This window comes from Bubalus kerabau, chromosome 11 (assembly GCF_029407905.1).
Source record: "Bubalus kerabau isolate K-KA32 ecotype Philippines breed swamp buffalo chromosome 11, PCC_UOA_SB_1v2, whole genome shotgun sequence".
In the NCBI taxonomy this organism is placed as follows: Eukaryota; Metazoa; Chordata; class Mammalia; order Artiodactyla; family Bovidae; genus Bubalus; species Bubalus kerabau.
Genome location: NC_073634.1, coordinates 65,151,654 through 65,174,572, shown reverse-complemented (window position 1 = coordinate 65,174,572; position 22,919 = coordinate 65,151,654). Strand labels below are relative to the sequence as shown.

Below are 22,919 nucleotides of genomic sequence, written 5' to 3'. Positions count from 1 at the left end.
TATGACCTTAGGAGGCTCCAAGTGGACATGAATCTCGGGGGGATATTATTCAACCCAGAACATGGGGGTAATTAAGATAAGGGGATTTTGCCATTGTGAGATTATTTCATACCCACTAGGATGGGTAAAATAAGGACAGCAACAAGTATTGGAGAGAATATGGAGAAAATGGAACCCTCATACATTGCTAGGTGAAATTGTAAAGTGGTACAGCCGCTTTGGAAAACATTTTGCATTTCCTCAAAAGGTTGAACATGGAGTTATCATATGACCCCGTAATTCTACTTCAAGAGAATTGATAACATCTGCCTACACAGAAATCTGTACATGAATGTTCAAGGCATTATTATTCATAATAGCCGAAAAGTAGAAATGACCCAAATGTCTATTAATTGATGACTGGATTAACCATGGTTTATTCATGCAGTGGAATATTGTATAGCTGTAAAAAGGATGATGTCCTGGATGCAACATGGATGAATCTTTGAAAGCATGCCAAGTGAAGGAAGCCAGTCACAAAAGCGATGTGCTCTATGATTCCATTAGTGACTAGTGTTGCCAGGAACTGAGGAGAGCAGGGAATGGGGAGTGCCTGCTAATGGAGATGGGGTTTCTTTTTGGGTTGATGGAAGTGTTTGTAAATTAGTGGTGATGGTTGTATAGCTATGAGTTTACTAAAAAACAGTTAATTGTGTACTTTAAAGGGGTGAATTTTATGGTATACAAATTATATCTTAGAACTGTTAGTAAAAAAAGAAAAGGGGATATTTGATATACTGTAGGCTGAAGAGAGAAATCGTTGAGTCGTCACAGTGTTGCTTGGTCCAGTCACATGATGACTTCTACATGGTTCTACTACCGCAGTATATTGGAACTCATCATTTTAATAAACTATATGAGATTAATACATCTAAAATGTAGTTATTTGGCCCAAATTTGACTTATAAATGCAAATGATGTATAATTTAAGCTGTGAACTCTATAATATGGGCCAAAAGGTGATTATCTAAATCATACCAGTGTACTGTTCCAGATGTAAGAATAATAAATGAATTTACCTAATTAAAAAATTTTAGTATAGATACTTGAAAATTAGGGTAAATATGATTACAGTATTGGCCCACCTACAAAAGAAAAAGAACATTTTAGTTCTACCAGTTTTATTGATTTCAGATATGATCAGTTTGAACACATTCTAAAAATCATGTTTAAAAAACAAACTGTTAATTTGAAGGGCCTACTTTAATGATTCATTATTCTATATTGAGCCAGAATAGTAGCTCACATTTTTGAGTACTTCCTTTATATCACACAGTTTTGAGTTCTTGTGAACCATCTTTTAAAATCCTCAGAACAAGCCCTTTGACATATAGAGAAATAATCTCACCTAATACAGAGAAGTAACTCACCCAATCTCACATAGCTAAGAATTTTAAGAGTTGGAATTTGGACCCAAGCAGTCTGTCTTTTGGAGAAGGCGATGGCACCCCACTCCAGTACTCTTGCCTGGAAAACCCCATGGACGGAGGAGCCTGGTAGGCTGCAGTCCATGGGGTCGAAAAGAGTCAGACACGACTGAGCGACTTCACTTTCACTTTTCACTTTCATGCATTGGAGAAGGAAATGGCAACCCACTCCAGTGTTCTTGCCTGGAGAATCCCAGGGATGGGGGAGCCTGATGACCTGCCGTCTGTGGAGTCGCACAGAGTCAGACACGACTGAAGTGACTTAGCAGCAGCAGCAGCAGTCCATCTTTAGGGCTTCCCAGGTTGCACCATGGTAAAGAATCTGCCTACCAGTGCAGGAGACGCAAGAGATGCAGTTCCATCTCTGAGTCAAGATCCTCTGGAGTAAAGAATGGTAACCCACTCCAGTATTCTGGCCTGGAATATTCCATGGACAAAGGAGCCTGGTGGGCTACATTCCATGGGGTCACAAAGAGTCAGACCGTGACTGAGCAACACATCACATGCCCCTCTTATGAAGGGAAGCAGTCTGTGTTCTTAGCCACTAAATTATTCTGGCTGTCTCAAAGTAGATTAGAATTTTCGATGAAAAATTTTTGAGATTTGCATGAGTAGCACAGAATATAGTTGAAGTGTAAGCTTCAACTATATCAGAGTTAGATGTGTAAGGGCAGAAAATAATATGTTTTAGGAAACAGTGGGGATAGTACACATTACAGAGGACATGAATATAATTCTCATTATTTTTCCCTGCCAGTATGAAGTGAAAGCTCCCGTTCCTTCTGCCTGTTTCAGGAATATTTGTAAGCAAATGGCAAAAATGCATGAAGCTATATTTGATCTCCTTCCTGAAGAACAAACGCAAGTGAGTAGTAATTCCTAAAACTATTATATATATCATAATATGCATGCAGAATTGAAGTGTTTTTATGTACTGTTGGCACATGTAAGCTTAGTTCATGTTCCAATATGATCATTATTATGTTTTTCCAGTTGTTCTATTGACTTGTGGAACATGGATAGAAATTTCTGATTTCAAAGCCCTCCTTGCCCTGACAGGCTAGTGCAGTGGTAGCTTTGCTCTGTGCTCAGCCATTCTAAAAAGCACATTTTTATTTGTCCATTGGGTCATCAGAAGTCCCAGATTCTACCAACATTATTTATTACATTATTAGTTTGAAAATCAGGGTTAGCATTTAATCAGTGAATAGTAGAATGTTACACATTGATTATAATCCAAATTGGATAGGGAAGGAATTACTGTTTGACTTAATAACTCAAATCAGTATACCTTAATGTTTGTTAGGTCAGCATAAATGATGTGTAGTAGGCACAAATAAGGAAAAATAGCAAAATGGGTAGACTTTAGCATCTCTTGCCTATGAAGTATCCACCCTCTGCCTCTACTGTTTTCCCTATACTATCATCCGTGTTCTCTTCACTTTTCTACTACATTCCTACCCCTGACTTCCCTCAATTCCATTTCCTAGGAGTACTTTAAAGGTTCCAGTACTTCTTTTTTTCAGTCTTCTTTATCCACCTTAGTTTGTTCCCTTTATACCAGGTGATCAATCAAGCTTAGTTGTATTTAGGGTCGGGAAGATCCCCTGCAGGAGGGCGTGGCAACCCACTCCGGTGTTCTTGCCTGGAGAGTCCAATGGACAGAGGAGCCTGGCGGACTACAGTCCATAGGCTTGCAAAGAGTCGGACACGACTGAAGCGACTTAACACACACACAGTGTTATAATTAGTACAAGCCTAGTTGTTATATGACTAATGATCTTAGCTTTCACTGAAATTTTTGCTCTTCAGACAAATTTCTTATTTCAGTTTGTCTCTAATTGGTTGAGTGCATGGCATTGGTGTTTGGGGGCAAAGTATAGGTTTTGTAGTGTCTCTTCCCTGCTTTTGCTTATGCTGGTCTCCTTTTCCACACCACCTTGAACTTCCATCTTATACTAGCTATTACCATCTTCTCATGTTTTCCTAGGTTTTTATTAATCATACTAACTTTATGAATAAATATCATCCACCATCTTTTGGGCTCACTGAGGACTTAGGAGGAGCTTTGAGATACAGAGCACCCACTAGGGTCTTTTTTCCTTTCTCAGTCTTCCTAGCCAAACCATCATTTTCATTCCACATGCAAGATCCCCCACCTCTGACATTCTGACTTTCTGAATTTGCCCTCTGAGTTCTAATTCTGGAGCAAGACTTAGCCAGGTCAGTGAGCTGAATACACAGGTATTTCATGTATTTTTATCTGCATCTTCATTTAAAGTGAACTCTTTTCAAATCTGGGCACAAAGTATAGGTTTTATGTCATTATTGTCATTTTAGTACCAGTGATTCCATAAAACTTTTCCATAGATGACTTTATATATTTTTGTCATGGAAAATATATTTCACAAAATTATTTCCATAGATTAATTTTATGTAATTTCAGGTTAGGCATTTCCCAAAGAAGTACTGGGCCATTGCATTAAAAATCTGCATATGGAGCGATAAAATACTTCCAAGTAATTTAGAAGGGTAACAGTAGCCTTCCTTTTATCATTGTGACTTTTTTCTCTATCAGGTTCCTAGTTAATGTAGAATTCTCCATCTTTTCTCTATTCTTTTTACCTGTATGGTTCATCCCATTTACATATTCCAGAAGACTTTTAAGGGGCAGAAAGACAGTAGTAAATCATGTCACTAAAAGGAGTACTGCTGTGAAGGGCAAAAAGAGCTTTTACCCAACTAAGGAGAAAAACTGTACTGAAATAGCAATTTCATACTTTCAGAGGAGCATTTTAAAAGTATATGCCAAAGCAAAAAAATTTTCTCCAAATAATATTAATTACTTATGTCTTCTATGTCAGTAGAGCTTTAAGAAACTTAGTTTTGTTTCTTTTCCAGATGTTATTTTTAAGAATTAATGCAAGTTACAAACTCCACTTGAAAAAGCAGTTATCTCACTTAAATGTGATAAATGATGGAGGACCTCAAAATGGGTATGTTTTCAACATATTTTTACCACATACTACCATATAGAGTTGTTTGATTAGTTTTTATTCATTATGCTGTCCTTTACCACTGTAATCTTGCTAGGGCCCCACAGTTGTAAAATCAGCAATCTTTTGCCTTTTTTTTTCCTCTGTGGGGGTGCTGTATCTCTATATCTATCTGTCTGTTTATGTTAAAGTGTTTTATAAATGCTCAGTTAGTTAACTGATCTTACATGTCTCCTTTGAGGCAGTGTGCGTTAGTAGCACCTCCTTAGGTTGGTCACCCAGTAGTCTTCAGCTGTCCAGACAGGACTCAAAGTCCTACTTTGTACCTGTATGACCATGAGAAAGTCACTTAAACTTTGCCTTATGTATAAAATGAGAGTGATAAAATCTCTTCAATTCCTCCACAGAGTTACAAAAAATAATGTGCATATATTTTCTTGTAAGCCATTGAACAAATTTTATGTATTATTGGTGAAATAATATGACATATAAAACATAAGATTTAGAATCAGAAAACTTGGGTTAAGTTTGGCCACTTATTAGCTCTATTACTGAGCAAGTCACTTAATCTTGCCGAGCCTTAATATTTCTTATATTGGGAATGATAAAAAGTTCTGTAACAGAATTTTTGTTAAGAGCAATGTAGGTTAGGATATGAATTTAAAGATTATATAAAATGCAAGGCACTGATCATATAAGTTACACCTTAGTATGATTTCTGTACTCTGTTACCTGTTCATGGATTTTTAGGAATGGAATATTTTTTTTTCCCCATTAAAGACATTTCAGGCTTAAATTTCAAACTTACAGGGTCAAATGTAAAAACCATATTTTGGAATCAGAAGTTGGCTTTGCCCTTAAAAAAAAAAGAGAAGTATGTTTGACCTTGAACACGGTAGGGAAGGGCGTTAGATGTGCTGCTCTCTAGCAGTTGAAAAATTCGAGAATAACTTAAGGACTTGGCCCTCCATATACAGGGTTTCTCTGTATCCACAATTCCACATTCACAGTTTCAACCAACTGCAGATCATATAATGCTCTAATATTTACTATTTTTAAAAAATGGACCCACGCAGTTAAAACCTGTGATGTTGGAGAATACAGTAAATTGATTTTGCAGAAAACTGTTTGTAAGCTTCAAACTGCTGAATTTGCCTGCCAGGCTGAATTTAAGAGTTTTATGCAAAAATCTGATTTTCTTTTGATTATTACCTGGTTCTTCTTTTTTTAAAGAATTATTTTTTTTTTCAAAAATTTCAAAGCCACAGAAAAGTTTAATGACAGTATAATGAATACCAAATATCTCTCAGACACTATTCAAAGAAACCTAATACTATATTAAAGTCCCATTCCTGTCATACATTCCTTTTATTCCCATAACTGAATCTTGCTAGTTGGTTGTTTTCAGACCAGTAGATCTGAAGCATCCAAATTAATTCATCACCTGTTATTTTCTTGTTGACATAACTATTTGGGGATTGGCACCTTCAAGATCTTCATTGTCTCATACTTTTAAAGACAGTAATACTTAGTAAGTCAAATATGTCTTTGATCCCTTGAAGGATAGAATTTCCTGAAAACTTATATCTAGACTCTAGCCAAAGACAGGAATTTTTTTTCCTGAAATGGCTCTAAAGTTTTACTTTTTTCAAGCTGAAATTGGGACATAACATAAAATTAAACATTTCACAGTTAACAATTCGGTGGCCCTTAGTGCCTTCACAACCACCACCTCTGTGCAACCACCAGCTTTGTTTAGTTCCACACATTTTACAGAATGAAGCAGGGCAAAGGCTAATAGAGTTCTGCCAAGAGAATGCACTAGTCATAGCAAAGACCCTCTTTCAACAACACAAGAGAAGACTCTACACATGGACATCACCAGACAGTCAACACTGAAATCAGATTGATTATATTCTTTGCAGCCAAAGATGGAGAAGCTCTATACAGTCAGCCAAAACAAGACTGGGAGCTGACTGTGGCTCAGATCATGAACTCCTTATTGCCAAATTCAGACTGAAATTGAAGAAAGTAGGGAAAACCACTAGACCATTCAGGTATGACCTAAATCAAATCCCTAATGATTATACAGTGGAAGTGAGAAATAGATTTAAGGGACTAGATCTGATGGACAAAGTGCCTGATGAACTATGGATGGAGGTTCATGACATTGTACAGGAGACAGGGAGCAAGACCATCCCCAAGAAAAAGAAATGCAAGAAAGCAAAATAGCTGTCTGAGGAGGCCTTACAAATAGCTGTGAAAAGAAGAGAAGCCAAAAGCAAAGGAGAAAAGGAAATATATACCCATTTGAATGCAGAGAATAGCAAGGAGAGATAAGAAAGCCTTGTCAGTGCAAAGAAATAGAGGAAAACAATAGAATGGGAAATACTAGGGATCTCTTCAAGAACATTAGAGATAGCAAAGGAACATTTCATGCAAAGATGGGCTCAATAAAGGACAGAAATGGTATGGGCCTAACAGAAGCAGAAGATATTAAAAAGAGGTGGCAATAATACACAGAAGAACTGTACAAAAAAGATCGTCATGACCCAGATAATCACGATGATGTGATCACTCACCTAGAGCCAAACATCCTCGAATGTGAAGTCAAGTGGGCCTTAGGAAGCATCACTACGAACAAAGCTGGTGGAGGTGATGGAATTCCAGTGGAGCTATTTCAAATCCTGAAAGACGATGCTGTGAAAGTGCTGCACTCAATATGCCAGCAAATTTGGAAAATTCAGCAGTGGCCACAGGATTGGAAAAGATCCATTTTCATTCCATCCCCTAAGAAAGGCAATATCAAAGAATGCTCAAAATACCACACAGTTGTACTCATCTCACAGACTAGCAAAGTAATGCTCAAAATTCTTCAAGCCAGGCTTCAACTATACGTGAACTGTGAACTTCCAGATGTTCAAGCTGGTTTTAGAAAAGGCAAAGGAACCAGAGATCAAATTGCCAACATCTGCTGGATCATTGAAAAAGCAAGAGTTCCAGGTAACATCTATTTCTGCTTTATTGACTATGCCAAAGCCTTTGACTGTGTGGATCACAACAAACTGTGGAAAATTCTGAAAGAGATGGGACTACCAGACCACCTGACCTGCCTCTTGAGAAATCTGTATGCAGGTCAGGAAGCAACAGTTAGAACTGGACATAGAACAACAGACTGGTTCCAAAGAGGAAAAGGAGTACGTCAAGGCTGTATACTGTCACCCTGCTTATTTAACTCATATGCAGAGTACATCATGAGAAACGCTGGACTGGAAGAAACACAAGCTGGAATCAAGATTGCCAGGAGAAATACCAATAACCTCAGATATGCAGATGACACCACCCTTATGGCAGAAAGTGAAGAACTAAACTAAAAAGCCTCTTGACGAAAGTGAAAGGGGAGAGTGAAAAAGTTGGCTTAAAGCTCAACATTCAGGAAACAAAGATCATTGCATCCGGTCCCATTACTTCATGGCAAGTAGATGGAGAAACAGTGGCAGACCTTATTTTTTTAGGCTCCAAAATCACTGCAGATGGTGACTGCAGCCATAAAATAAAAAGATGCATATTCCTTGGAAGAAAAGTTATGACCAACCTAGATAGCATATTCAAAAGCAGAGACATTACTTTGCCAACAAAGGTCCGTCTAGTCAAGGCTATGGTTTTTCCAGTAGTCATGTATGGATGTGAGAGTTGGACTGTGAAGAAAGTTGAGTGCTGAAAAATTGATGCTTTTGAACTGTTGTATTGGAGAAGACTCTTGAGAATCCCTTGGACTGCAAGGAGATCCAACCAGTCCATCCTAAAGGAGATCAGTCCTGGGTATTCATTCGAAGGACTGATGCTGAAGCTGAAACTCCAATCCTTTGGCCATCTGATGTGAAGAGCTGACTTACTTGAAAAAACCCTGATGCTGGGAAAGATTGAAGTTGAGAGAAGAAGGGGACAAGAGAGGATGAGATGGTTGGATGGCATCACTGACTCAGTGGACATGAGTTTGAATCAGCTTCGGAGTTGGTGATGGACAGGGAGGCCTGGCGTGCTGCACTCCGTGGGGTCACAAAGAGTTGGACACGACTGAGCAACTGAACTGAACTGAAACTTGTTACTACCCCAAGAGGAAATCCCAGGCCCGTTAAGTGTGCATGCTTGTGTCTGACTCTGCAATGTTATGGACTGGAGCCTGGTGCCCTCCTCCAGGGGATCTTTCCTACCCAGAGAGCAAACCTGTATCTTTTATGTCGCCTGCATTGGTAGGTGGGTTTTTTACCAATAGCACCACCTCGGAAGCCCCATTAAGCAATGTTCCCTTCCTTCTCCCCTTCCCTGCAAATTTTCTTTTTAATGTGATTTTCTTTTTCTCTATTTTAAGACATTTTAAAAATACAGAGACATATGGAGAATATTTGTACTTCTGTTACTTAGAATTGATCAGTATTAACATTTTTAATTTTCACTTGAAAACAAAGTTCAGCATTTTTTAAAAATTGGCATTCCAAACCACGCTTGAGTACCCCTTGACCCCTATCTCCAGTCCTTTTCTCTTTTTCCCAGCCCTTTGGCAGTGTTTCTAGTAAATCTGGTCTATATCCTTTAAGTTCTTCTCATTTACCTCTTTATCTCAGAAAAAATGTGGAGCTGCTTTATTAATTTATTTGCATGATATTTTGTACATATGCTGCTTGCTTTTTCTATTATTTATTTATGCTGATATATAAAAATCATCCATTTTTTATTGCTTTATTGTATTCTTCCACATGAATCAACCATATTAATGTATCCATTTCACCTAGTGATTGATTTTAGGTTATTATTTTTTTCCATTACAATCATGCCACAGTGAAGATCTTCCCTTATACATGTCTAATGATGTGATTTTTTCTTTAGGGTTCATATCTAGAAGTGAATCAGATGTACATTTTCACTCCACTAGGATTTGCCAGAATGCTCTCCGAAGTGGCTGCACCAAGTTTACATTTCCTTTTATTCCACATCTTGCCAGCATTTGCTGTTACATTTTTTAATTGTTGCCAGTCTTATGGATGGAGAAGGCAATGGCACCCCACTCCAGTACTCTTCCCTGGAAAATCCCATGGACCGAGGAGCCTGGTAGGCTGCAGTCCATGGGGTTGCGAAGAGTCAGACACGACTGAGCAACTTCACTTTCAGTTTTCACTTTCATGTATTGGAGAAGGAAATGGCAACCCACTCCAGTGTTCTTGCCTGGAGAATCCCAGGGACGGGGGAGCCTGGTGGGCTGCCGTCTATGGGGTCGCACAGAGTCGGACACGACTGAAGCGGCTTAGCAGCAGCAGTCTAATGGATACAGTGGTATTTTGTTTTGATTTGCATTTCCTAGTGTTTGTCTTCACATATTTGTCATTCAGGGGTTTTAATCTGTGACTTTTCATACTTTGCCCATTTTTTATCTGGGTATTATCTTTTTCTTGCTGATTTTAGATTTTTGCATATGCCTTCAAATTAATCCTTCATTGGTTACATATATTGCACATATTTGCTTTTCTTTTTGGTCCTTTTAGCAAACAAAAATTCTCAACTTTGATGTACAGCATATACTTTCTATGTACTTTCTTCTATAGACTATAAATAGTTGTGTTTGTTGAACATAACTTGATGTTTTTAAATGGAGAGTTATGTTAATTTTGTTTAATTTTTAATGTGGGAAACTTGCCTTAAAAAGACTTTGTTCTTTTCTGAGTCTCTGCTGTTAGTTTCAGTGTATTTACTGATCCTATTATCACAGAAAACATAATTTACTTTTTATGAATTTTAAAGCACTCTGAACTGGAAGTTTCAAATAAAAATATGGTTGTAACTAAATTCTGCCATGTGACAAAAGCTGAAACATTAAGTACATAAGTACAAATGTATCTATAGACTCTAGTACATAAAAGTATCCTTGCCCCCTTGTAGTCCAGCAATCCAGACCTTACATGCTCTTTAAAATATCAAAGCTGCAGTTCCTTTCTTTATAAAATACTAAATCAAGACCTGTTTTCTCTGTGGGCCACATCTGTCAACATATACGTCTCATCAGACTGGTCCCTATTTCTTGTATGTGGGGCTATATTTATCTGAGCCTTCTTTCCAGGAGTGTTTTTTCAAGGATAAGCATTAATGTGACAGCTAAATACTCAAAAGTGTAATTCTTGGCTTTTTGTCAAGTGTTGTTATATTGTCAATATCAAGTTTTGTATCCAGTAGTACTTACATGTGAGTACCAGCCTTCATTTAACTTTTTAAGATGGCACTCAGCAAACCTTGTCTTTTTCTTGAGTTCACTAGTGACATACACGTATACTCTAGTGACAACTGATCCAAAAAAACAGTTGACACCATTATTTTTCTGTTTCATACTGTTTTAAGATAAATTTATTTGTGAAACTGACTCCAATCTTTTGGAGAGACAGAGCTGTTTCAACAAAACTGTTGAGAGAGACAGCATTAAATGATCTAACTATATGATAGTAGGAATCCTGCTAAGAGAAATATACTGACATTTGGTCCCTAGGGCATCCAAATTTTAAATCACAGTCAGTCTAGAAGCTAGGTCTTTTACTTTGTGAGCACAGCTACTTTATTTGAAATGAAAGCATGAGATTAAAAATAATTTTCTCTCCAATGTTTAGGTTGGTCACAGCAGATGTAGCTTTTTACACTGGAAATCTTCAAGCCTTAAAAGGCCTTCAAGATTTGGACCTAAATATGGCCGAGATCTGGGAACAGAAAAGGTGATGACATACTGGAAAACTGGGTAGTTCATCTGACCAGGGGATGTGTGTTTATGACGGAAATATGGACGCCTGTGACTCAAGAACTGAATCTGGAGCCCACAGTGAACCGGGATTGGGGAAGGGAAAAAGGAGTGTGTCAGTGTTGGGAAACTGGGATTCAGTGGGATCTACAAGGAATGCCATTTGTGTGCTTCCTTCAGTGAGGAGTAACTGATCAGGTGTCTATAACATTTTTCATTCTCTCTGGAAACAGACTCAGGTTTCTTTGGACCAAATCCAAAAGAACACATAGCTGTAACACAGCTGTAGTTGACTAGAATGCTCTGTATACTTTATATTAAAAGATGCTTTGCATTTCTTCCAGTGCAATGAAATTCATATGGTGTCCCACTTTATTTAATGATGGTACAATTTAAAATATTAAAATCTTACTCAACCTCTGTAGAAAGTTTTCTCTATGAAAGTAAAGCTGTTTGAAAAATTATTTTTTTACAGATCTTTCTATAAAAAATAAACATCTTTTGATTGCTTGGATTTAGGAATTCAGTTTTTGTTTTAGTGACCAATGTTTCAGGCTTTGTGTGTTGCAAATTTAATCTTTTTATCACCGCTGTATGTCAACTGCATAAAGCCTTCCAGAATAGTCTAAATACTTGAAAGGCTGATCACAAGTAATAATTAAAGAGTAAGATTTTGGTGTTTATTTATGCAACTATTAATTTAAATACTTATCAGATGTGGTATATGAAAGCCTGCAGTTTAACAGCTGTATTTTTATAAAAGTATCTATGAAGGGTTGGGGTGTTTCTTTCCTTTTTATTTTTAGGGGCAAGAATACATTTTCATCTATTCTGCCTAATTTTGAGTTCTTGTTTTAACATTTAGATAACGTTGAAGTATGCCCCCTCCCTGGGGTTCTTGTTTTGTAAGTTACTTTCTGTGTGTATATGAACAAAGACCAGGGATAGATAGAACTTTTAAAATATAGGCTGCTGTGTTGGGGCCAGAAATATAAGGTGATGAGCAAATTATTTAAATTATAAAGACTTTTATAATACCTACCTTCAAAATTAGAATTCAATGAAAGTGCCTGTGCCTCACTTCACACCAGGAATCTTGCCTAACCCTGTCAGAGTGCCTAACCTTGTGGTGATTATGTACAATGAAATAGTCTTACTTTGTGCTCTTTGGTTTCCTAAAAGGAAAGCCTGTTTTCTTTCCTTTATCCTTATTACAGAGGTATGTCATTGGTTCTTAAACTGTCTGTCTAAAATAAAGCTATAAAAAATTATCAGACTTTAAAAGACAACTTTTTTTAATAGTATACAGTAAATTTTAAAGAAAATAAGCAGCTTACTCAAAAACAAGCATGGAAGAACTGAAAAATGTAATCGATTCTTAGAGAAAAGCTAAAATTCAAACTACCAGCAGAGCTGGATTTGGAAGGTTATTCAAGAACATTTTCAGTGACAGCAAAGCAGCTTCAAGAAATGAAGCTTCAAGGAAAGGGAACTTTTTATAAAGTTATACCCTCACCCTGCTATACTAGAGAACAAGGATGTGAAAGAAAGGCACTACCTCTGCCCACCCCACCCCCTTCAGCTGGGAAAGAAATACCACTTTGTTTCAGTAAATGGAGAGTCTGTGGAAAGCATGGCAGGCATCCCAGTTTCAGAACTAGATGAAAGATATACCTTCAAGTTTAATTCCTATGGAAATAATGATGATGTGGTTAATTCTCAGAAATGTAAAAACTGGATTTGTTAGGTAACTGGCCATTGAGTACTTAAATATTCCAGGAGCAAATCTTTCAATTGATAGACTAAATCTTTCAACTGTTTGAAAAGAGTAAACCAAAATTTTTCTTCAGCATTTCATAAAGTTAGCATTAAAAAGTATGAGTGTACACATGTATTGCTTCACAGCTTTATTTTTGAAATCACAAGCAGTTCAAAATGACCATCACTGAGGCCTCTGTTAAAAGATTTTCCAGCAGAGCTGCCCCAGTTTTAAGATTAAACAATATTGCACTTTCAGATGAATTAACTTTCAGGATCTTCTTCCAAAAAGAAAAGTATTGCTTCCATCTGTGCTTTTCTTAGACTAAAAGCATACTGCAGAAAACTCTACTTTAAAAATTAACACTGCAGGGTACAGTAACAGAGAACAGTACCTGCCTATTTTATAATCTTAGAGGAACTTTTCACTGTAAGAAACTGTTTAGCCCATAATGAGTATAAAGTGTGTACAGTATTTTTCATTTCAGTGGTCCAAGATACGCAGGTTCCCAGATACAATCTTGTTCTCTAATACTGCTCCAGGTGGGATGTCAATTCGGTCACCGTGATTTGCGATGATGATAACCGTTCCCTAAGTGACAGAAAAAACAAGAGTAATTGCAACGGCAAGCTGAAATGCAGTTGATTTTCATACAGTTATCAAGTTTATGTAGAACTTCACTTACAATGGAGTAAGCGTATTTATCAACAGTATGAAATATGAAAAACAAATGACCTGTTAAGGAAAACTGTAATGTGCCCTGTCACAACCCTGGCAGTAGTTCTGGTGCCATCTCTGATAAGGAGGCAAGGAATCTAGGAGTGGGAAGTGGCCCAGTGCCACAGCATGACTGGCCCTTTCAAAGAACTACTTGCAAGGCCACCAGCATTATCTACCTTCAGAAACTACACGGTGCTTGGTTTTTATCTACATACAGGTTTGTTTTTTTTTAAAGAACAGTTTAATGATTCATATTTCATTTCTTAAGTAAAACTGTTTAGATAAGGCAGTATCAGCAATAATTATATATAAGTATATATATATCTTTTTGCTTTTTCAAGATCTTTAAGTCACTTTAATAAGAACACATGAAATCTAGGTATGGAATTTTAAAAAAATACTTGATTAGGAAAAAACTGTTGTATCTTTGGTTCTGAACTTGAATATTCATACCCATAGTCCTTCCTATTTCTTATACTAGGCTGGATCTTTGGTTCTGAACTTGAATATTCATACCCATAGTCCTTCCTATTTCTTATACTAGGCTGGAATGATACTCAAAGTACCCAAGCACTGTAGTAATGTGAACGAACATCTTCATACTGATGACATTTTACTTTAACAGGAATAGATTATAATCAGTATAAATGGAGTTGTTATTTTTTCTACTTTCAAATAGTCATCTTTAGTGAATGCTAATTTATCAGTGATTCGATTTTAAAGACTGTCATATTTCAATAAAATAGTACCAATTCAATTATTTAATAGTGTTTGCTTTCCATTTGAATGCTATGTTCCAGAAAATTCCTATACACAACAATTATATTTTAACTATGTTGTATGTCTATGGATGACAGTATTAATACTAAATATTGTAGTAAGCTATTTCATTTTGAAAATGCATATCTTATAAGCAGTCTGGTTCAGAGTAAGAAGTATTCCTTAAAATAAAGGTAAATTTAGGACTAGAGGATGAAACCTGTCTTATTAAACTATAAGAACTATAATTTTCATCATAACACACCTTTAATGAAACATTCTTGCCAAATGTCACATCTCCTGAAACTGTGAGGTGATCCAGTTCAAGCATATCTGGTATACTTTCAAATCTTCTTAGATAATCCTGAACCTGAAAGAAAAATGGAAACATAAAAATTGTTTCAAAAATGGGTTAACAGAAAAACAGGGATTAAAGTAACAAGGTAGTTTACTTGAACTGTAAAACATTCTGTTTATGGCCAAGCTCAGGCCTTTTATGGGAAGAACCCTGTTTATGAAGGGCTCACAATGTGAGTAGTGAGAGTTTATATATCCTGTGTAGGAGAGACCAGGAGGTAAACTTTGTCCCCACAATCAAGGGTTTACACTACAGCTGAGTAGATGAGACATTAAAATAGTAATAAGTAAAAAATAACCACCATGCTAAGAGCCAGGTGAGTGGTTCAGATAATCTGGAGTTAGTTGGAAAAGAGATCATCATGGTTTGAAGCAAGCTAGACTGGAGCTGGGCTTTATGACATGGGTAGGATTAAGAAGAAATGGAATACAGTTCTGGAAGAACAACACAAAGTATCAAGATCAGTATCTTTGCCTCTTACTTCCTTAGATTTACAGGCACTAGAAATTGTCCTGTATGGCCTTGTTTCCTATTTTGCTGAGAAAAAGAAGCAACAGGAAAATTTACACTGGCCTTTACCACTACCACCCATTTGCTCTGGAGTTACCTGTCTCTCCTAGTTCTGGGGTCAGACCATTTCTATTCCAACTTAAGACTAACCCTTCTTATGGTTACTGCCCAAAGATACTGTGAAGCAATGCTCCTTTCTCCCTCTTCAGTGTTCCCTCCCTCTTGATTCTATCAATTCCCATCAATGTGTGAAAGTGAAGTCGTTCAGTCGTGTCCAACTCTTTGTGACCCCACGGGCTGTAGCCTACAGGCTTCTCCATCCATGGGATTTTCCAGGCAAGAGTACTAGAGTGGGTTGCCATTATAGAACATGCTATAAATTCTCCCAACTTAAAAATAGAACTAAAACCTTATATCCCTTTCTACCTATAGATTCATTTTTACGTTTTTCTTTAAGGCAAAACTCTTGAATAAATTTTCTCATTCAGTATCTTCAATTTCTCTTCTATTCTCTCTTAAATCCATGCCAGTCAGGCTCCAGAACCTCTATACCGTTACAGCAAATTGTGAGTTCTCACTCATCTTACTTGAGTTGGCCAGAGCACTTGACTACAAATGATCCGTTCCTCTCTCATGAAAACATTTTCTTCATTTGGCTTTCAGGCCACACACAGTCATGCTTTTCTACCCAGTTCTTCATCTGCATCTCTGCAGTCACCTTTGCTGCTTCCTCCACCATATCCACATCCTCTAGCCTTGGCGTTCCTCAGGGCTCAGTTCTTGACTCCCTACCCCGCCATTAACTGCATCAGTGATCCTTATGGTTTTAAATACCCAGTTATAAACTGACAACTCTAAAATTTACCTTGTTTCTAGATTTTTCTTCTGACCTCTAGACTCATATATTCAGTTTCTCCATTTGAAGGTCCAAGTACACTATCTCCAAAATTTAACTGTCCATTATGCTCCCCCTAAACCTGCTCTATCCAAGCCTTCCACACCCTCAGTAAAAGACAACTCCACATTTCCAGTCACACAGGCCAAAAACCTCAGAGCCATCCATACTCTTCTCTTTCACCCTCCTACCTAGTAAATCCTGTAGGTACAACTTACAAAATATTTCATAATGTTAACGTTTTTCACTATTTCCCCTGCAGCCACCCTGCTCCAAGCCAGAATTCCAGTGACAGCCTATTCCCTGGTCTCCCTGATTCTATCCCTGCTCACCAGAGTGGTCACTTCACCTCTCCGTTGCATTCTCCAATGGCTTCTCACCCCCAAGAAAAAAGCCACACTCCCAATACTCAATTACAAGGTTCTACACAATTTGGCCTGTTAGTCTTAAACTTGGTGACCCAAGTGAGCACCCCCATTGCTCACTTGCTCACTATGCTCTAGGAACTCTAAAACATGTTCTTCCTCAGAGCAACTAGCCATTGTCCTCTCAACCCCTGTTCTCAAACTGAGACAGCCTAAAGTTCTTATCTCTTGCAGGGTATGGAAGAGGCTAGAAAAAGTAGGAGGGAAGGAAGGGAAGATGAGGTTAGGTGGAAAATGGTTAGTAATTCCATCTCAGGATCTGGGAAGACGGCAGATCCATGTAGCACCATGATTTTCCCAGCCCGAGCAGGCAGATGAGGGAGGCACCAAAGACAGGGAGACTTCTAAAATGCATGATGCTGTCCTGGAAATTCCAACCCGGCCACAGGACCCAGAACCACAGCCCAGGAATGTGTAAGGGCAGGGCACATATCCGAACCAGGTGACAAGCCATAAGCAGGACTAGAATAGACTTGGATGGCACAGGCCACACAAAGTCTAACCCTGTCACTTCATTAGCCTCACAGCATTTTATGTGATTAGATTTTTTTGGATTCCGCTTACCACATCAGGGTCAGGTTTTACTATACTTGCTATTCCTCTTGCCTAGAATGCTTTTTGCCCCAGATACCTGCAGATAAACCTCTCAGGCCACCCAATGTAAAACGTCACCACCACCACCACCACACCCTCACGTTCCCTACTCCTTTATTTAGCATTTACCACCTCTTGGCATATTATACCTCTGACTTACTTGCTTCTTACCCCGCTAGAATATCCAGGAAGGCTAAGATTTTAATCTGTTTTATTTACTGCTAAATACCTAGAACACTGCCTTGTACATGGCAGTGGCTCAATAAACTTTGTTAAGCCAGAATTAACATCCTCTCACTGATGAAAGCAGTAATGGTCTTAGACAAGACATAAGATTTAATATCTTAAAATGGAAACATTCTTTACTGCTCTATATAGCAAGCAGTTAAAAAGTGAGTTACATCTTCATCTTCTATGGTTGATTCTCTTTAAAAGACATCAGAGTTGGAGGAATATAACAGATTAGCAGCAAAGACTGTAATCAGACTCCCAATTCACGTGTGTAGCCTATCTTTCTAATTACACATTAAGAAATACAAATTCACATGTATATCATATTTATAATTACATACCTTTGTGAAAGAACTGCCTAATTTAACCAAGGGCACTGTAGGAAATTCCCGCTTTTCACTCATTGTCAAAGATCCTGCATTAAGGCTATAGAGGTTTGACATCACAAGCAAGAGATCTGATGTGGTTTTGACAGGCAGAAAACGGCTTCTAGGAACATTAATACCTAGAGAGTTCTCAAAACTTTTAATGGCAGCCCCTACTGCAGTTTCTAACTGAATAACATTCAGGCCTCCATCCAAAGTCTGTAAGAAAGGGAACAGGAGAAAGAAACAGGTTTTAGTAACTTGGTTCTATATGGGCTATTTGGGGAGTGGTTTCAGAGATCCACTGAAGGAAACAATTTTGAGAGCGGATATCTCTGAAGCACTGATAGGTGCTTATACATATGAGATCTTTTTCAGCATCATAACTCTCTTGTTCAGTAACATTTCCATTTTACAATAAAGAGCTGAAGGTTCAGAAAACCCATGCAGATGCCTGTGGCCAAGAGGCCCTCTTAAGTACCAGAGCATCAAGACTGAGGCAGATCCTCTACTTTGGGCCCAGTGCTCTTGCCGCTACCACAGCTCAGGGTTGAGTAAGGACACCGTGGACTGCTTGGCAAACTAAAGGATGGGTGTCGACTCTGAAAGAGAGGGCCAGGAACGGAAGAAACTAACTAGGCCAAAAGGAGTGGCCCATGGACTAGATGGGCCAGAGGCAGTGGACAGTGAGTCTGTGTGTGGTGTGCTGTGACTGGAACCAGGGGGCCCTTTGGCTTACCTTTGGATTTACAATGATTTCCATGTCAATAGCATTCTGCTCCTGCAGTCTTTTAACTGCAGCAAGAGAGATCCATAGGTTGTTTGTGTTAAATATTTTGAATTTTGATACAGATTTGAACTCATCAACATGCGCTTTTGGCACTTGAGCAATTTCCACCAGTCTCAGTTTGCCTTCATACTGAGTGAGTGTCCCACCCTAGAGAGGCAAAGAAGAGTGAGTGCTTCCACATTGCTCCCAATTATAACCATGCCACGGTGTTTACAGTCTATGAATGATCTAGAAAAGTGACTGATGACAAAACCCCCCAGAAATAAAAGGCAATGGCAGTGATTCGATCTGGGATACAACGTAACACATGTATGAAAGTAGAACCAAAGAAAATAATTCAGGTTGTCAGTTATCTTATACTCCCTCTTGTCCATAATAAAAGTCCTGGGGGTACCTCAGCGTTCTCCTCACTTTTCAAACATTTGCTCCAGAAACAGACATTCCTCTTATTCTCAAACCACCGCCCATCACCAAATGACCAATCCTGCCACCTCAGACCCAGCTCTGACTACCTCTGGGATAAGGGGAGTAAAGTCAAGACAGAGGCACAAGTGGAAGAGAAGAGACTTCAGAGTGGCCTCAACCTAGAGGCCGTGAGGTGCAGGAAAAGGGGAATATTCACTCATGTGTGAGGGGGACATTTGCAAGAGAAACAGAACCCAGCCCAAGGACCAGCCACGGTATCACACACTGCCCACTTTTCTTACTCCCTGAGGCTAAGTGGAAAACCTTGTGTACTATTCGATCAAGGCCAAATATCATCACTAAACATGCAAAATGAAAAAAACTAACTTTTGCTTTGTATAAAACTGCTCTTTTTGGTTTGCAACAAAAGTATTACAGTGATAAAATATATACAGAGAGAAATACATACTGTAGAAATAGAAGTAAATTTTCATTAAAAGAACAATTAAAAACACTTAAGCATCCAACTAGAAGAATATTAATGGTTGGAACAAACACAGTGTTTTCACATATGTTTCAGATAATCCTATAAGTATGTGTGGAATTGTTTTTTAGTTAAAATTGCCCATATAGATTGTTTGAAAAAGAAAAATGATTTTACTACTATTAAATCTGGATGTATATTACACACTGATCAGATAGAACTTAGGGTACTCTAGAACACTATCCCACTCTAGCTTACAGTGATGTTATCAAGTTTCTAAGCTTAGAAACTTTTCAATAAAGAATTGCAACTATGAAATGTGAAGATGTAAATCCCCAAACTGCTTCCTCTCAGTATTTACCTTTACATCCGCACGGGTTTTATTTGTGACTTCCATGACAAATTCACAAGGTTTTCCATTGGGTGGGTTCATGAGATGATTAAGAATATAAAGATCCACTGTGGCACCCAGATTATCTATGTTGGACACAAAAATATACTCTTTGCCTTCTCCTATAAAGGTGTCGAGCAAACCAGAGTTGTAGAAACTGGCATAAATATCTCCATGACCCGGAGGATACCACACTTCTGTATTTTCCCCTGAGTATGATACATTCTTTGCTACAGGCAGTAACGATTCTTTATTAATCCTTGGGTACCTTAAGAAAACAAAATTTCTTTTTCAGTATAAACTCTGTAGAGTATTCCAGATCTTTGAGTAAAACAATGCATGTAAAGTTAAATAAAATTTCCCTCCTTTTCAATCCATCATAGTAATTTAATCATAAGTGAATCTATTTAAGAAAATCTCTCATTATCTGTGTTGACCAAAAAACCAGCTTCCTATATAGTGATATTTGCTGCAAAAAAAAAATTTTTTCCATGGTTATTCAGAGGGGAAGACACCCCGTATTTTTAAGATATTCATATGTTTTGTGACTCTTCAAAAGGAAAGACATATTAAGTAAATTTTCTCAAAGTTATTTGGTGGTGGGGTTGCTCTTTTCCTTGAAAAAAAAAGGAAATGCTCTCCATTTGGGAAATGCTGTCCATTCTTACCAACAGATATATTCAGGGGTGGTTCTCTTCCTTTCCCAGAAAATCAACAGCAGGTTGGTACTCAGGGATGTCTGCTTCTTACCACTTTTGAGAACCAAAATCTCAGGCAGATTCTCTTTTAAGAAGTTCAAGTTACATACCCACAGAGTGATTATAACTGCCACATGTCTATTAACTAATGTTTAGCCTTTAAAGGCATTAAACACCTGTAGACAGTTTAGCACATGTACATCTTGAGGCTGCTCTGTTTAAACAAAACAAAGAAGTCCTTCTTTCCCAGAAGTAACATCTCCCCAGAGTTAATTTTTTTACTCCTTGTACCTGCTTTGATTAAACGTGTAGATTTTCACACGACAGTGATTATACTTCTGTAGTATTTTTTTGGTATCTTCATCTGTGTTAAAAGAGTTCATTAGAACAAGAGGAACATCAGTATCGTAGGTTTTGTTCAAGTGCTAGGGAGGAAAATGACAATCAGGTCACTCAGACTTACTATTCTTTTGTTTCAAAGTGTAAAATTAACTCTCAATGGTTGATCACAAAATGTTCATATCATCTATAATAGCAAAATATATAGAATTGAAATAAACTATAACTAGCATCTTTACCATGTAGTTGCTCATTAAATCACAATCCTATGAGACAGAAACTCTGCCTGCATTTTATGGATAGCTAAACTGAGGCCCAGAGAAGTGGCAGGTCAGTGGCAGAGCCAGCACACCCCTCCCAACCCCCACAGTCCAACGCTGGGGCTGTGTGCCAAGCCACAGTGCCCTATGGCCTCACTGGATGGGCAAATACAGACTAAGTACTCTGTGTCCAAAGCACTGTGGGGATGAAAGTACAAACGTTACAAAGACGTCTCCCTATTCTCAGGATTCATGTTAAGGACTGTGAATAATACCCTAACTGATATCTTTTCTATCTCTAGGAAGAGCTAAGAGGCAACACAAAGTGAGAAGAAAATACAGTCTTAGAAGTCAGACTGCCCTGTGTTCCCTGTTTGATTCTGCACTTACTAACTAGCTAGGGAGGCCTGGGCATAAATCAACCTCTCTGTGTCTTGGTTTCCTCATCTGTAAAATGGTGATGATAACAGTGTTTATCTTACAAAGTTGTTGAGAGGAACAAATGAGTCAATTCATGTAAAGAGCTCAGAATGATACTTAGTATGTGCTGGATAAATGTTAGCTGCTGCTGCTGCTGCTGCTAAGTCGCTTCAGTCGTGTCTGACTCTGCGGCCCCATAGACAGCAGCCCACCAGGCTCCTGCATCCCTGGGATTCTCCAGGCAAGAACACTGGAGTGGGTTGCCACTGCCTTCTCCTTAGCTGCTGCTGCTGCTATTATAATGGTTGCTGGCACCATATGAGAAACTAGGGATATTGAGATGAAAAAGACAGGGGCCACTGCCCTTTAAGAGCTTATGGTCTATGATTAAGGACTTTATGATCTATGTAAAAGAGAAGTCAGTGACAGTTCTTATTAGCATCCACAGCCAGATACATGAAATTCTCCCCAGCCTCCAAAAGGGGGCTAATAAAGTCAGATCATCCCAACTCTGATGAAGGGTGCCCCTAGAGAAGGAGGGGAGAGAGGCAGGGAGATCAAAGGAGAATCTGAAGAGACCCAGAGATTCCAGCACCACAAATGCTATTTAAAGATCAAAAGCTTTCACATCACCCTAAGGATTTGCTTTTAGGAACACCAAACCTTTTTTTTACACGTTAATAAAAGACTAAAGATAGCATGCTCCTTGACTAGCTCAAATCCGCATCTGTTATTTTCTAAGGTAACATTTACAGTAACCTGAAAACTGAACATCATTTTGGTAGTTCATGAGAAAGGCTCAACGTTCCTACTTACTTCGATTTGCTGAACAGTCAGATCCAGAAAGGTATTCTCGTTCCTCACGCCAATCAGACTCTTTGGGCCTTTGCAGCCCATGCTGGTTCCCAAACCACCATTGAGTTTCACCACCACCAGCTTGTTCAGCACAGAAGACACATTATCAGGTAAGCCCCTGGCCTTTATCTTCTCATAGGGCTGAATCTGAAAAAAATTTTTAACGTTGTTAAGAGGTTAAACCAAATCAACACCAAGGTTATTTCCATGCTTCCTTGAAGAGGTTTGCTTTTTCTGTAGAGTTTCAGCTACATTTTCTTTAATGTCCAGGGCCCTTCTGGTTCAAAATTAAGTTCTTATCAGCAACTTCCCTTGCACACAGAAGTAGTTCAGTGGTTCATTTACAGTACAGTGGAGCACAAGAGGGGAAAAAGTTACAGTCTACAAATATTTTGGCTGGCTGGTAAGAACATCCTTCTCTTGG

General features: G+C 38.3%; 2 protein-coding genes across 10 annotated transcripts in view; one reads left to right on the top strand and one right to left on the bottom strand.

Moving 5' to 3' along the window:
- Positions 1 to 11,755, top strand: part of VPS54 (VPS54 subunit of GARP complex) — a 144,486-nt gene extending 132,731 nt beyond the window's left edge. For 5 of the 6 annotated variants that reach the window (XM_055540451.1, XM_055540450.1, XM_055540453.1 and 2 more), the window contains exons 21-23: positions 2,224 to 2,331; positions 4,368 to 4,462; positions 11,113 to 11,755. In XM_055540451.1, the coding sequence (XP_055396426.1) occupies positions 2,224 to 2,331; positions 4,368 to 4,462; positions 11,113 to 11,218 (309 nt within the window). In that variant the 3' untranslated portion in view covers positions 11,219 to 11,755. Of the gene's footprint in view, positions 1 to 2,223; positions 2,332 to 3,577; positions 3,690 to 4,367; positions 4,463 to 11,112 lie in introns of those variants that run through there. The other variant, XR_008700417.1, reaches the window with a different exon arrangement.
- Positions 11,756 to 13,129: 1,374 nt separating this feature from the next.
- Positions 13,130 to 22,919, bottom strand: part of UGP2 (UDP-glucose pyrophosphorylase 2) — a 58,052-nt gene continuing 48,262 nt past the window's right edge. For all 4 annotated transcript variants that reach the window (XM_055540455.1, XM_055540458.1, XM_055540457.1 and 1 more), the window contains exons 4-10: positions 22,457 to 22,642; positions 20,913 to 21,046; positions 19,894 to 20,191; positions 18,593 to 18,790; positions 17,830 to 18,072; positions 14,741 to 14,845; positions 13,130 to 13,587 (exon numbers count right to left, since the gene is read on the bottom strand). In XM_055540455.1, the coding sequence (XP_055396430.1) occupies positions 13,480 to 13,587; positions 14,741 to 14,845; positions 17,830 to 18,072; positions 18,593 to 18,790; positions 19,894 to 20,191; positions 20,913 to 21,046; positions 22,457 to 22,642 (1,272 nt within the window). In that variant the 3' untranslated portion in view covers positions 13,130 to 13,479. The remainder of the gene's footprint in view (positions 13,588 to 14,740; positions 14,846 to 17,829; positions 18,073 to 18,592; positions 18,791 to 19,893; positions 20,192 to 20,912; positions 21,047 to 22,456; positions 22,643 to 22,919) is intronic.